Source organism: Alosa pseudoharengus, unplaced genomic scaffold, assembly GCF_046254945.1.
Source record: "Alosa pseudoharengus isolate Yale_2024_CS ecotype anadromous, Long Island Sound unplaced genomic scaffold, YU_APseudo_1.1 YU_APseudo_1.1_scf_14, whole genome shotgun sequence".
NCBI lineage: Eukaryota > Metazoa > Chordata > Actinopteri > Clupeiformes > Clupeidae > Alosa > Alosa pseudoharengus.
Genome location: NW_027468609.1, coordinates 40,393,932 through 40,408,269, shown reverse-complemented (window position 1 = coordinate 40,408,269; position 14,338 = coordinate 40,393,932). Strand labels below are relative to the sequence as shown.

Here is a 14,338-nt window from a genome sequence, read left to right as displayed (position 1 = left end):
TCATGTTTAGCGGACAAACTCAAAATAATGACTGTATAGCTAAAATGCGCATCTTTCTCCTCCCTCTATTGTTTTTTATGTTTGTGTTGCTGCGTGGTATTACACGTGAGTCATCATGCTGAAAACGTGAGCGTTAATCCCCGAGACAAGAAAAAAGCAAAGAATATATCTTTTACTAAGGTAAATGACAAAAATAGTAGGCCTAACGCACAGTGACTTGGATAAGTAACTTTAATCTGATTGCTAGAAATAGTAGCGCGTTAGACTCGCTACCGAAAAAAGTGGTCAAAATAGAGTAACGCGGCATCACTGGATCTAGCCATGTCGCGTTGAAAGTAGGCCTACACTTTCCCAATTTCCAGATGTAGCCGAACTTTAACAAATTCTGAGGAGACGCAGACGTAGGCTATTTTGCGGGCAGGTATTGCATTCATCAAGGGATTTGTAGATTTATCACTGCGTAGGCTACGTACCAACACCAATATCCCCCAGAAAGAACTACAACACACTGAACCAATGTTCTGAGCATTCTGCTGGTTTTGTTACAAAGGTAGCAAAGACGCTAGAGTTCTGCTTTGCAAGCTACGACTCAATACTTTTTTGCTACTTTGTAATAACTTTCTGCGGCCAGTGTTTCCGGAAATGAACGATGGTAAAATATTTTTTAGACCTGACTAAATGAATTCTAAGACCTCGGAATGAAAATCTGGCCGTTTTTTAGACGTTTTAAGGCCTTAAATTTAAAGTTCTGAATTTTAGGCTTTTTAAGACTTTTTAAGACCCCGCGGGAACCCTGGATGTCTAAATATTTGAATGACTGTACCTACCCCTTTATATGCAGCTGATTATCAGTGCCAGAGGAAGCAAAATAGGCTTAGAGAATCAGCTGGCCATGGCCATGCATTCTTCATTCTTCCTCATCCAAACATACTACTGTAACATGAACAAAACAGAAAACTGAACCAAAACCATATAAATGAGTGACAATAGGTTTGGCAGTTAATTCTATGGAGCAACGGAACAAAACTACAACTTTTTGGGCCTCCTGACCAGTGGTTATGTCTGGAGGATGAAGAATGAAGATAACCCTGAAAAGTGCACACACACTCTATGGGTGTGTTCGAAACGGGTAAAGTTGCTGCCTTTTAAGATATCTAACTGGGGAGCAAGGCAGCAAGTGCGGTTCGAAACCGAAAAAACAAATTCTGCTGCCTTTTAAGATATCTTAGAATTCCCAAATAACGGTCATTTTGGAGGCAGCATCGATGCACACTTCATGCTCCCTCCTACCCATAATCCCTTGCGGCAACGTCTGAAACAGCTGTGAAAGGTAAACAAACATGGCGGATGACATCGGTAATGGCTGCTGAATCTGTTTAAAATGTCATTTGTGTGACCTTATTTTGCTTAGATTTGTAAATAAGAGATGAAAAATAAAGAATTTACTATCTGATTATGCCATTGTTGTAACCATTAATAGCGTCTGGTCTGATATATCTGCCGGCCGTAAAACTAATTTATACCGTTAGCCTGCTAGCTTACGTAAGCTAATTTAGTTTAACGTCAGGCCTTTGCTAACGTCATACCGTAGTGTTAACCAAAGATTCTAGAGTGCTACGCTCATTTTTAAAAGATACATTTAATCCAAAGTCATGTCTAGTGAGACAGCTCTCTATGTAGGGAGGGAGGCAGTAGGCAGCTGTCTCCCGTTTCGAACACACCCTATATCTCCGTCTCACACACAGACACAGACAGACAGACACACACACACAATAACACTGACCTGACACTGACGCACGCACGCTGACACAAAAATCATTCTAATTGATGTCACTAGTCAAAACACACGCAAGTGTCACAGTGTAAAACGTCACACCCAACAGGAAGTGAGTAAGCGTTTCCAATGTATAAAACTTGCAAAAACAAATTGCACACACATCAGATATGTGCATTGACACTCGCACCACATGTGAGTGCATTGTTGGTTTCCGAAATGGCACGGATCACGGAGCCACACGTGCTCAGGCCAGTCATGGCCGTGTTGAGGGGAAGAGTGCAATATATTTCTCCAGGTGAATGGGTCTGGAGATGGACGCGGAGCTGTATGCAGAATGTAAATGGACTAAATCGCATGTACATTCAAAGTTTATATTCTCGCGAACCATTTTATCATACTTACTAGCGACTAGGACCATTCGAAAGCCGGGACCACGTGGTTTCATATGATATGCATGTGATATCTTATGTGATGAATACTCTATATGAGCAATTCAACAAAGAAGAGTGGGTGTGAATTTGAACACACTGGTCATCATCTTACACCTGGTGCAGTGTGACACAACTGTTGTTGGCATTACAGATAACAATAAGACAAAATAGCACTTTCTGAATTACTCCTATATGCTTTGTTTGCACTGTGAATTAAATTAAGTAATTGGAGGAAATTAGGCATACCTTCAAGGTTTTCTGGAGCAATAAAGTCAACAACATCCTGAAAAACAAAAATGATATACTGTCAGTATTTAAAGTTCCAACCAAGCAAAATAGAAATTATGACATGAATTACTTTTAAACAATATATGCATGTACAAAATCTCAATTTATATCACATGAAAAGATGACATATATTTGAGCAGCAGCAAGAAGCCAAAAAGTGTGTTGAAATTAATAAAATCTTGCTTTTTGGTACCACACCAGCTTGATAATGAATATCTCCACAGTACTGAAACTTTGATTCCACCTTCATCTAAAAATTAAAATGCCACTGATGATATTGCACTTTACTATTGATACTGGTACTAATGATACTACACTTATAATGTAGATACACTTGGTGTTGTGTATTGTTTTTGTGTGAGGGTAGGGTTTAGTGGTCCTCTTGTTGTTTGTCTATCTGACGACAAGATGATGGTGCAAGACGAATTCTATCTAATCTATCTGAACGTCAATCTATAGAACGTCAATCTGTTTCGAGGCAATGATCATTTTCTCCAGGATTATTTTACAACTTGAAATAGTTATAAACTCTACAAATTGAAGCAGAGCAAGATTTCTCACCTCCTCAACAGCTTCCTCAACCACTACATTTACAAGCGAAGGAGAGCGAAGACCCAGGGGCACAAAAGCCGGCACTTGGTTCTGGTCTTCAGGGTTTGTGGGATAGCAATCTTGTAGAATTCCAGGTTCCTGTATATCCGTTTCTTGTACTTCCATGTCCTCTTCAGAGACCGATGCTCGAATGGTAACAAGCCCAGTCCGTTTTTTCCGGCTGCCATGCACAATTGCCACTGGTTTACTCCGACTCGCAATATCAGGAAGATAATCATTTGAGTTTGAGAGTGTGTGACCTTTTATTTCCGTGGACCTCTCCTTTGGGACGTGTGGTTGAGGTTGTTTCAGTGTCCTCTTCAACCTGAGGGACATTAAAAAAGATTTGAGAGTCTTTGGGTGTGTTCGAAACGGGTAAAGTTGCTGCCTTTTAAGATATCTAACTGGGGAGCGAGGAAGCAAGTGCGGTTCGAAACCGAAAAAACAAATTCTGCTGCCTTCTAAGATATCTTAGAATTCCCAAATAACGGTCATTTTTGGAGGCAGCATCGATGCACACTTCATGCTCCCTCCTACCCATAATCCCTTGCGGCAACGTCTGAAACAGCTGTGAAAGGTAAACAAACATGGCGGATGACATCGGTAATGACTGCTGAATCTGTTTAAAATGTCATTTGTGTGACCTTATTTTGCTTAGATTTGTAGATTTGAGATGACAAATAAACAATTTACTATCTGATTATGCCATTGTTGTAACCATTAATAGCGTCTGGTCTGATATATCTGCCGGCCGTAAAACTAATTTATACTGTTAGCCTGATAGCTTACGTAAGCTAATATAGTTTAACGTCAGGCCTTTGCTAACGTCATACCGTAGTGTTAACCAAAGATTCTAGAGTGCTACGCTCATTTTTAAAAGATGCATTTAAAGGAGAATTCCGGTGTTGAATTCTCGGCTTGTCCCCTGCACTCCAAAATCTGGAGCTAGTTAGCCGATGCTACCAACTGCTTTTTCAATGGTGGTGCTTCGGCATCGGGCTAGCCATGCAAATAAATCACTGTTTTACACAAAAATAATTCTGTGGAAATGCATGGATTCGTTTCTTCAGCAACTGGAATCCATGCATTTCCACGGAATTATTTTTGGAATCTGATCCCTTATCATACCTGTTCATTCTTACTCGTCGCTCGACTTATCGTGACTAAATTCAAGATGGCTGCAAACGCTAAACTTCGTGAAGATACTGTCTGTATAAATTGTCTTGTAAGTAAACTACCAGTGCTTTTTCAAAGTTCTCAATGTCTCGTTTTAAATGTCAGGGCCCTCGGAAGTCTACCAATGAAGTGTGGAGATACATTGAGCCTCGTAAATGGTGTAAAACAGTGATTTATTTGAATGGCTAGCCCGATGCCGAAGCACCACCATTGAAAAAGCTGTTGGTAGCATCGGCTAACTAGCGCCAGATTTTGGAGTGCAGGGGACAAGCCGAGATGGGCTGAGAGACATACGTTCACACTCGGTATCATGTTTCAACACACTTTAGGTCAATATCACACCGGAATTCTCCTTTAATCCAAAGTCATGTCTAGCGAGACAGCTCTCTATGTAGGGAGGGAAGCAGTAGGCAGCTGTCTTCCGTTTCAAACAGACCCTTTATTTTCTTCACAACAGTCGAAAGATCATAATTCTGTCATGAACAGGGCTGCACACACTTCATGAAAAGTGGAATTTTCGTCCCTGTAAACGCCCGGAAATCTCACTAATTTTGGCAGTTAACAACAATTTACAGCCTGTGAACGTCGTGTTTGGCTGTGCCACATATTTTCGGAAACGAACTGTGACACACACTGTACAAATAGCAGTTATATTCTTATTGCTTATGCAATATTAACTAATGTAATATGTAGTAACATTAGCCATCTGTGTATGTTCCAAATGTTATCACCATTTGCATTTTGTATGATTTTCTATCGTTGTGTGACAGGTTCAGCCCTGCAGAACTTGCCTTCTTGGCTGAATATACTGCTACCATGAGCCCTATCGCCAAGGCACTGAACATAATGCAGACAGAGGTGAATGTCCATATGGGATGGCTGGTGCCCACTATAACCCTCCTAACTGTGAAGCTTGACTGCCTCATAACCTCTTCCAAGTTCTGCCAGCCACTGCAAGAAGGAATACAGCAGCGGTTTGGACCCATGCTTTCCGACCCTGAACTCATTGCAGCTGCGATTTTAGTTTTGCACGTCCTGGACAAGCAATGAGGAATTGCTGAAACTGGGTAAGTCATTGGTTCTTTAAATACTGAGGAGCAATATTTTCATAGCCTTGTCACACTAATGGTCATATCTGATTATGGAGACACATATAGTAACCTTTTCTTTCTTTCCTTTATTTGGTCCCATGGACATTTTGTGTAGGCATGAACTACATCAAGACCCAGTTGGAGCAGGAGCCAGTGCAGTCTAACCAGTCAGAGCAGGAGGAGGAGGAGGAAGAGGACTACTTTGACATCATGAAAAACAAAGTCTCTCATGACCTCTAAGCAGCTTGATGTATAACCTGGCCAGCACAGCTACCACAATGGCCGTTCTCAAATCAATGCCTGCCGTGTACAGATTGTCACTTAAAGGAACCGTATGTAAGAAATGTATTTCAATTAATCATAAAATGGCCCTGATATGTCACTAGACATTAAGAAATCATGTTCATTTCAAATACTTATATGACTGACAACAGTAGTCCGGCTAGGATATTGTCATTTAAAAAGTGAAGTTGCAGCCCTTAACTGATGTTGATGTTGTGTTTTGTCATGTCATGTTGTGTTTTGGCCTGATGCGCCACCCTCCACCTATCTACTAATCACAAAGTCAGTAGTGTTTCGGCATCAGCTCAGCAGGGCAGATTTTTACCCCCAAAAGAGGCAGGCTGGGTTCAGAGAACTTTGAAAACCAACTCCTTTAGAAACTCAACAAAAAATACTGGTAATGAAGTTTTTAAAAAGTGCTCCAAATGTTCACAGGTTGTTTTGCTTTTGTATTTTGAGGATTCTGAGGATTACCCTGACAGATGACCAGAATTGTAAGTCAGAATGAAAACTGGGCCACAGATGGTAAGCACATTACATTAACCTAAAACAGCCTGTTAATTATTAGAATTAGAATATAGACATTAAGATAATTAATCATTATGCAAGTACTTTTACTTTTAATAATTAAAGTACATTTAAAATCAGGTACTTTTTACTTTTACTTAAGTAGGATTGTCATTACTTTTACTAAAGTAAATATTTCTCTGGTTATTTGTACTTTTACAAATTCAGTACTTCCTCCACCACTGTTTATTAGTTAACTTACAACTTTGTATACCGTTTACCACCATTGAAACTCCGTGTGAACTTAGTTTATCGCGGGGAAACTGAGGGACTGTACCACTATGGGTAAACAGAGGGGTTTCGCGGGTGAAACCATTTTGGCAGGGGTGTTTTAATGTATATCACTAATATAGGATTTTTATCTGCACAAAACTGGTTTTGGTAGGAGGAAGTTATGTATTTGTGTGTTTTATGTTTGCTTGTTAGATTTATTATTTAGTAATAACTGAACTTTAATTTGAACGCTGTTCCAAGTTGCTGCTGGTGCACAATTGTTTATTTCTGAATACTTATAGTAGTAGTAGTAATAATAATAATAATAATAATAATAATGCATTACATTTATATCTAAGTGTTATTCTGTTATATTTTGTCCTTGGAAAGTATGTTTAGTTAGGGAAAGAATGTTTAATTTAGGCCTGATGCCTTTAATCTCCCACATGGTGGTTTATTAATTTAACTATGGTATCGGCTCGGTATCAGGCATCAACCGATACACAAAGCCCAGGCATCGGTATAGAGACTGAAAAAGTCGGATCGGTGCATCCCTAAAAGAAACACTCTCTTAATGATGTGTAAGTGGCTGAGGCATTGAACTAGCAAGCAGTAGAATGATAAATTGGGTTATGAATACTGCCAGATTCAGGACAGTCTAGCCTACAGTACACACACATGAAAGTCATGTCCAGTTGGCAGCTTGCTGTGGTGAGATGCATATCAAAATGTAAGAACTTTGTCAAAATCAAATCAATGCAATTAATCAATTAATACACAAATTGGTGGCAGATCTAGGTAGCATAGACTCTGCTGAAAAAAACAATATATAGCATGTGTGAATGGCACTTACAATGACCAGGAAAAATACCTATAACTAAAGGTAGAGAGAATGCCCTGAAAATAGAGCAGGACTCATAGGGTTAATGCTCTCCCTCCGATTTAGCTAGACAGCCATTTATCAGCTGACTGTCTGGGTTTGTGTAAATTAATTGGGATGTATTGACGTCATGCAAACAACATTTTTTTTGACAGATTATCTGTTCGCATGGCTTCTCATACCAACTGGCAACTGAAAGAATGGTTATTACACTGATGACACAGGATCAATTTTGACACGCTTTTCTTCGACAGTTCATCCAATTCATGTCAAATGTAGCATACATGATGTCATGATGTTCCTGATGTTAAATTGTAAAGGAATTGACCCTTTGCTATGTCCCGTCCTCCTTAGTTTCTGTTGCTATGCCTGACAACCTTTCGAACCCTGCACGTCTATTACACCAGGATGAATGGAACACTTTTTAATTAAACGTCATACCACACTGAAAGCTAATATTTTGTCACTAGCAACCTACAGCTGTCCTCGATCAAATACAGTTGCATTTTCTGTTCTGAACAAAACCGTTCATGAGTTATTTAAGCAGAAGTCGAACGTGCATTTTGTTGGCATATTAGTCCCTTCTGGCCAGGACGGATAAAACAGGCATGGGGAACATAAGAAACATACCATTTAAGTTATATACTTCACACAACTTCAGTATCTGACAACATATCATGAATGATGCTTCAAATAGGTGTTATTTTAGATAGATTGCTACGTCTTGGTGAGTCTTAGTTAGAACAATACGTGTTCCCAATTATAGGTTTCTATAGTGCAACATGTTATTTCACTGTGTTTTTACGTGGGTTAGGTTCATGAACCACAGGCCATCAGTCTCCATAGGTTAACATGGCAAAACTTGACCCCCTACCTGCCTTTCATCATCTTATTTTATTTTAAAATATAGGCATTGTGAACAAAGAACCGTCATTATTTGCAAGCAATGTTTTTAGCTAGCTAGCTAACATTAGTTTGTTCTTACATTGAAGCAAATGTATTCTCTTTGCAAAATCAAAATTCCCCTGGAGCTCCATGTGGTTTTGCATGCGCATCCTTACAAAACTGTTTACAGCTCTTCAAGTCACTGTACAATCAGTGTCAATGTAATTTTTGGTACACAGTTATTTAGATAACGTTACTCTTATGGGTGGGTGCTTGCGTTTCTTTAGGAATCCACTGTCTTGGTTTTTATACAAATCAATATGTGACATACACATAAAAGGGCGAAAATAGGGCACGGGCGGTAATAGGTCCAGCAAGCTCCGCTTGTGGCTATATTTCTGATATAAACTTCGATGATTTTCGATTCATTTTTAGCTCAGGCCATTGTATTTGTAAATTTTGCCTAAATGATAACATACCTGGTGGACTTGTTGGGCAATTCATTTACTTCAACACCCTCCTTCTTGTTCCTTCTTGTTCTTGAAGTTGGAGATGTCTAAAAAGAAAATGAATAGCATTAAATAGTCAGTTTTGTAAGACCATAAGATATCTCAATCCTTATAAACATTTTTTTTCCAATACTGTTTCCAATACCTGCATCTCTAGGATAGTTCACATTTCACAACATATGAGGGCAACAGCTGAAAACCAATGCAATATTTTTCATGAAACTAGCAACCAGCAAAACATCCTGTAAATATTCTATTTATTTAGTGCACATTTTAAACAAATTTTCAGCTATATTAGGTTGCATACAAACTGTTTTATAACATTTCAATTTTGCTTTAAAATATTAGTTTCCTAAGAAATACTACCAATTTGATGTTCTCTTAAAGGGCTTTACGAGTCTACACAGTTCTTAAAATGACTTTTTGCCAGTTCCATCTAAATATAGCCTATATGGCTAATCCACAAAATCTAGCACTGTATGTCTGTGCCACATTTATAGCACATTATTATCAATGATATGCATAATATTAAGTTGGTGTAAACAGCCTTAAAGCAACACCAATCCACAGTCCACATAGAGCATGTTGCATGATTTTATTAAAGTGCGATGTATTGCGACAGCAGAAGCAAGTCAAATTTGTAGTTTCTTAGGTCTCATTCCATCAAACTACAGATCCGTTACCTGATCTGGCAAACTTGCATAGTGCGGTTATAGCCGACAGAGGGGTCGCGAAGTGAATGCAGAAGTGCCGTTCACCCTGTTAGGAGTTGATGAACCACTGAAATGATTTTGGAAACATTATTTTAAGGTACAAAAAACTCTTTGGTGTTGCTTTAATTGCTTTGGAAATGGAAGCACATATTGACATGATGCTAACATTTTCTGTTTGATATTAAAATTGAATTATAAGCCTTGTAGCCATAAGAATGGAATGTTTTTCAATTGGTATAACATTTTTTTCATATAAATGCTTATCTTAAGGGAAACAAACTATTAAAGGCTTCGAGATTCACCAATTCCACTACAGAAAGACAAAGACCACACTTTTAATCTTGTCCATTTTCCAAATCACAGTGAGTGCAGTATTCGTTAGTGCACTCTCACAGTTTATAAATGGTCAGTAATGGGAACCAGATAACTCTGCAATCTCCCCTAGCCTACTGTTTGTTGCCTTCATGTCTTCCATTTAAAAGTTTCTTACATTAAAAAGGAGAAAATAATTATCAAACCAGCTGGAACCTGCCACTATCTCCCATTCATGCGCGCTCAAGATGTGTTCCCATTTAAATGGAGTAGCATAACATTCAAGTAAATGTGCTGCATAGTGGAGATTAAGAGGACGCAAAAATCATCTTTACATGTAACATGCTGTTGGTGCATTTTGACATTGTAGGCGTAAACGTTCTAGGGAACTGAAAAGCAGTTTGAAGTAAAGCTACTCCTACTCCTACTGTCGAGTCTGCCAAGAACACGACAAGTAGCCATGCTTTGACACTTTCACATGACTAGTCTGGTTAACAGGCCTGTAATGGCAGACTCTCCCAGGTGTTCAAGTGTGCGAACTCCTCACAGACAGCTTGCCCCACTTCTTACCACCGTCCCATAATTTCACACTGAACCAAAAAGAATGAAATATCACTACTGCAGTGAACAAAGAGCTTCTCACTGCACAGATGTGCATGGAAAAAATATGACATTCCTCCACCGTGGGATAGTAGGAAACGCAATTTTGATCTCTTTGTATGTCTTGACATGTGAAGAAATTGACAATAAAGCAGACTTTGACTTTGACGGAAATGGAAGTTTTAGAATAGGCCATTGCTTAGGCATCTGAACCCATAGTTGTACTCATACTTTTATAGGCTATGCTGCTGATAACAGCATTATGTCCAGGGTTACCACCACTTCATAACTGAAGTAGCCCAATATGGACCTCTGTGAAAAACTTTCTGTGGACCTTATAACGGTAAGATAATAAATGGCAGGCTATCATTATTTAGCATAGCTTTTGCTGTGTGTTGATCATCGCCATACAAGCTGATACATTTTAACCACTTGTTGCAGCAGTGCGATTTTATCCCATGCTCATTTCTACAGGCTGATACTGATGTTAGGCTATGCCCTCCGCTCCTTAGCAGATAACTTGACTTTTGACGTATGCATGCGTGTGAAATGGTTTTGTAGCCTACATGATATAGGCTATGGTCGTTTTATAGCATATAACATTTTGGCACGTAACATTTTAAATTACCCTAGCCTACCCTTCAAGTTGTTAGTTGTAAGGCAACAGTCCGCCCAAATTGCATAACTCGCGTCCAATATGTGGGAGCAAAGGGTGGTTGGCGTGTGTGTGTGTGTGTGTGTTATGTGGTGGGGTGGATGGGTGAACTGATGAGCCCAACCAACTCCTATGTGTTTCGTCAGTGGTTCGACTGCACAATAATCACAATAGAACAAGTAGAATAGACAAGGGATGGGAAGGATGGCCGTGAGCTTTCATTTCCCCAACACCTCTCAATCCAATGCACAGTCCCATGAATGAACAAAGGCTATTATCTGCTTCAAATCGAGTTCTCCCTGTCTCTTTTACCCAAAACTATCTCTTTCTTGGCTACATTTGGCAACTCCATCATTCACTCAGAAATCAATAGGCTATACTGAAAGTCACTGCATGAACCTGTGTGATGTGAGCACAAAATAGAATGCGAAATATTAAAATAATAGACTCTGTGTACACTTTGAAGTCTGAAATTTTAAATTAATTGTAAATAAAAAATATAGCTGCAAGCAGCAATGAGGGGGCCAATCAGATAAGCAGGAGTTGGGATTGGATTGGATTGGATTGGACTGGACTGGACTTGACTGTGTTGTGTTAGATTGGATTGGACTTGATTGGATTGGATTGGACTGGACTGGACTGGATTCAAAATTCACTGAATGTATTGTGTGTCCTCAAGATACTCCTAAGACCACATACCAAGTTTGGTTTAAATCGGTGAAAGTGTTGATAATTATAGCACCCCTAGTGGTGAAAGGTCACCAAAATAATTGTGCAGTCTTAATATGGGGTCATGACTCCACACCAAGTTTGGTTAAAATCTGTGAAAGTGTTGATAATTATAGCACCCCTAGTGGTCAAAGGTCACCAAAATAATTGTGCAGTCTTAATATGGGGTCACGACTCCACATACCAAGTTTAGTTTCAATCGGTGAAAGTGTTAATAAATATAGCGCCCCTAGTGGTCAAAGCACACCAAATTAATTGTGCATCCTCAGGATGTAGTCCCAAGTCCAAATAATAAATTTGGTTGCGATAGGTGAAAGTGCTAATCATACCGCCCCTAGTGGTCAAACATCACCAAATGTATTGTGGGTCCTTAGAATGTGTTCACGAATCAACGTACCAAGTTTGGTGTCAATACGAGAAAGTCTTCCTAATTATAGCACCCCTAGTGGTCAAAGTACACCAAATGTATTGTGTGTCCTCAGGATCGGGTCCCTAGTCCATATACCAAGATTGGTTTTGATACGTAAAGGCGTTACTGAGATATGAGCTAATTTCCTGTATCTCTAGGAATTATAGCGCCACCTATAGGTCAAAAGTCATTATATTTATTGAGCCTCCTCCTTATTTGGTCCTGACCCCATGTACCGAGTTTGGTTTTGATACGTGAAAGCTTTGCTGAGATATCACTTAACTTCCTGTTTGGTGGCTTTGCCGCCAATTTTGATTGGCTGTTACAGGCGAACGGTTTTAGATTTGAAGACAGCCTAAGGTCACTAAAGTATTTGAACATCCTCCTGATGGAGTCATGAGTCTACGTACTAAGTTTGGTTATGATACATGAAATGGTTGCGGAGATATGAGCTCACTTCCTGTTTGGCGGCTTCGCCACAAATTTCGATTGGCTGTTACGGGACAGCGGTTTTAGTTCCGAAGACGAAAAGGGATAACTTTTGTGCGGCTTGGTCTGAAGATCTTATATACTAAGTTTCGTGAAAATCGGACAAACTATGTGAGGCGTGAAACTTTAGTTTCACTTTCGATAAAATCCAAAATGGCGGAAAATCCATCATGGCGGAAAATGACGTCATAGGGTGCGTTGAACTCGGCATGGGCCAAGGATTCCAACAATACCTCATTTTTGACAATCGGGTCAACAGGTCAAAAGTTACGTACGTGAACGCACGTCCAACTTTGGCCTGTTGGTGGCGCTAGAGCGCTCAAGGTGCCGACTTGAAACTTGGTGAAATTAATCATGGGGCTGTGCCTAATTTGTGTGCAAAATTTTACAACTTTTTACCAGACAGTTCTATGGGCTGCCATAGACTTCCATGGCGGAATAATAATAATAGGAAAATGTAGAGACACAATGGGTGCCTTCGCAGCTTTGCTGCTTGGCCCCCAATTACACAGTTCTGTTTTAGGGCACTGCAAATTACAGTTGGTGGTGACCCAATTGAACAACATGAATAGACAAAGGTTTTGTAAATTCCACATAGAATGTTAAAGGAAATTGTACACTTTCTGGAGACTGGCTGAGTCAGTGGTTATGCTGCGCTTAAGTTTTTATTAGGGCTGTCAGCGTTAGCGCGTTAATCACACGTTAATTAAGGGGCAAGTATAACGCGTTAAATTTTTTTAATCGTATGCCGCCAAAGATTTTTTTTTGCATCGTCACTTGTTCTGTTATCAACAATCCCCTTTGGCTGCTACCATGGGCATAGATTTAGGGTGGGACGCTAAGGACTAGTCCTAATAAAAATTTTAAGATGACAAAATTGTCCCCACCAATATTTTAGCAAACTCATTTGTGCTGCTGATCATTATGACAGCCAGCACGGCAGTACAAGAAACGTCGTCATTTGATTGGCTGAAAAACCGAACCGGATAACCGGGGTTATCTGACACGCACAGAGAGTGTCAAAGCACAGGCTACAGACAATGTTAAGTTACCAGGGCTGTCTGCCAATACATACCACATAAAAGGCCAGAGTAAAACATTTTGATATTCCCTTTGCCCTTCAGCATGTACATGTTTGCCCCTTTTTGTGGTTTGCAGATCAGCTATGCCACCCAAAAAGGGGACATAAGAAGCTTTTTCATTATACAGAGTCTAAGTAGGCAAAATAACTAGCCATACAAACTGGCAACTGGTGACCAGGCTTTCAAATGCGGATTGTACTGTGTAAAATAGCATTAGCTGTTAGGGTATTACCCAGGATATTGTCATAGCTAAACCTAGCTTCTGTAATTATTTAACCAAAGTTAGGAGTCATGTTGAATAAGGGTGTGCCGCACGGACAGTCACTAGGCTATAGCACAGAATAGAAGTCACCATCACTGAGTGTTAATTGGGCTACCAATCTTGCAGTCGCAATAAACAATGGATCTGAGCAGGGTAGGAATTTCACGGTGGCCACGACGGCCATGGCCGTCATTGCCCCTTGCGTTGGCCGTGATGCCCCATTGAAAATCAGAGGTTTACAGGCCACAGTGGCCTTGGTGCCCCCTTCTTTCAATATTCTGCTTTGCATCCGACTAATAGCGATTTTTATTTAGCCTAATCTTAGCATTCACAGCGCAAATTAATTTAGTCTTTTACGCAGTGGAGAAAGTGACAGCGCACAGCAAGAAAGAAAGTG

The 14,338-nt window shown here is 39.8% G+C and overlaps 1 protein-coding gene across 6 annotated transcripts in view; it reads right to left on the bottom strand.

The window, feature by feature from the left end:
* LOC143123479 (uncharacterized) overlaps positions 1-14,338 on the bottom strand; it is a 201,504-nt gene that overhangs the window by 95,494 nt on the left and 91,672 nt on the right. For all 6 annotated transcript variants that reach the window (XM_076284929.1, XM_076284928.1, XM_076284930.1 and 3 more), the window contains exons 14-16: positions 8,661-8,737; positions 3,058-3,412; positions 2,455-2,491 (exon numbers count right to left, since the gene is read on the bottom strand). In XM_076284929.1, coding sequence (XP_076141044.1) covers positions 2,455-2,491; positions 3,058-3,412; positions 8,661-8,737 — 469 coding nt within the window. The remainder of the gene's footprint in view (positions 1-2,454; positions 2,492-3,057; positions 3,413-8,660; positions 8,738-14,338) is intronic.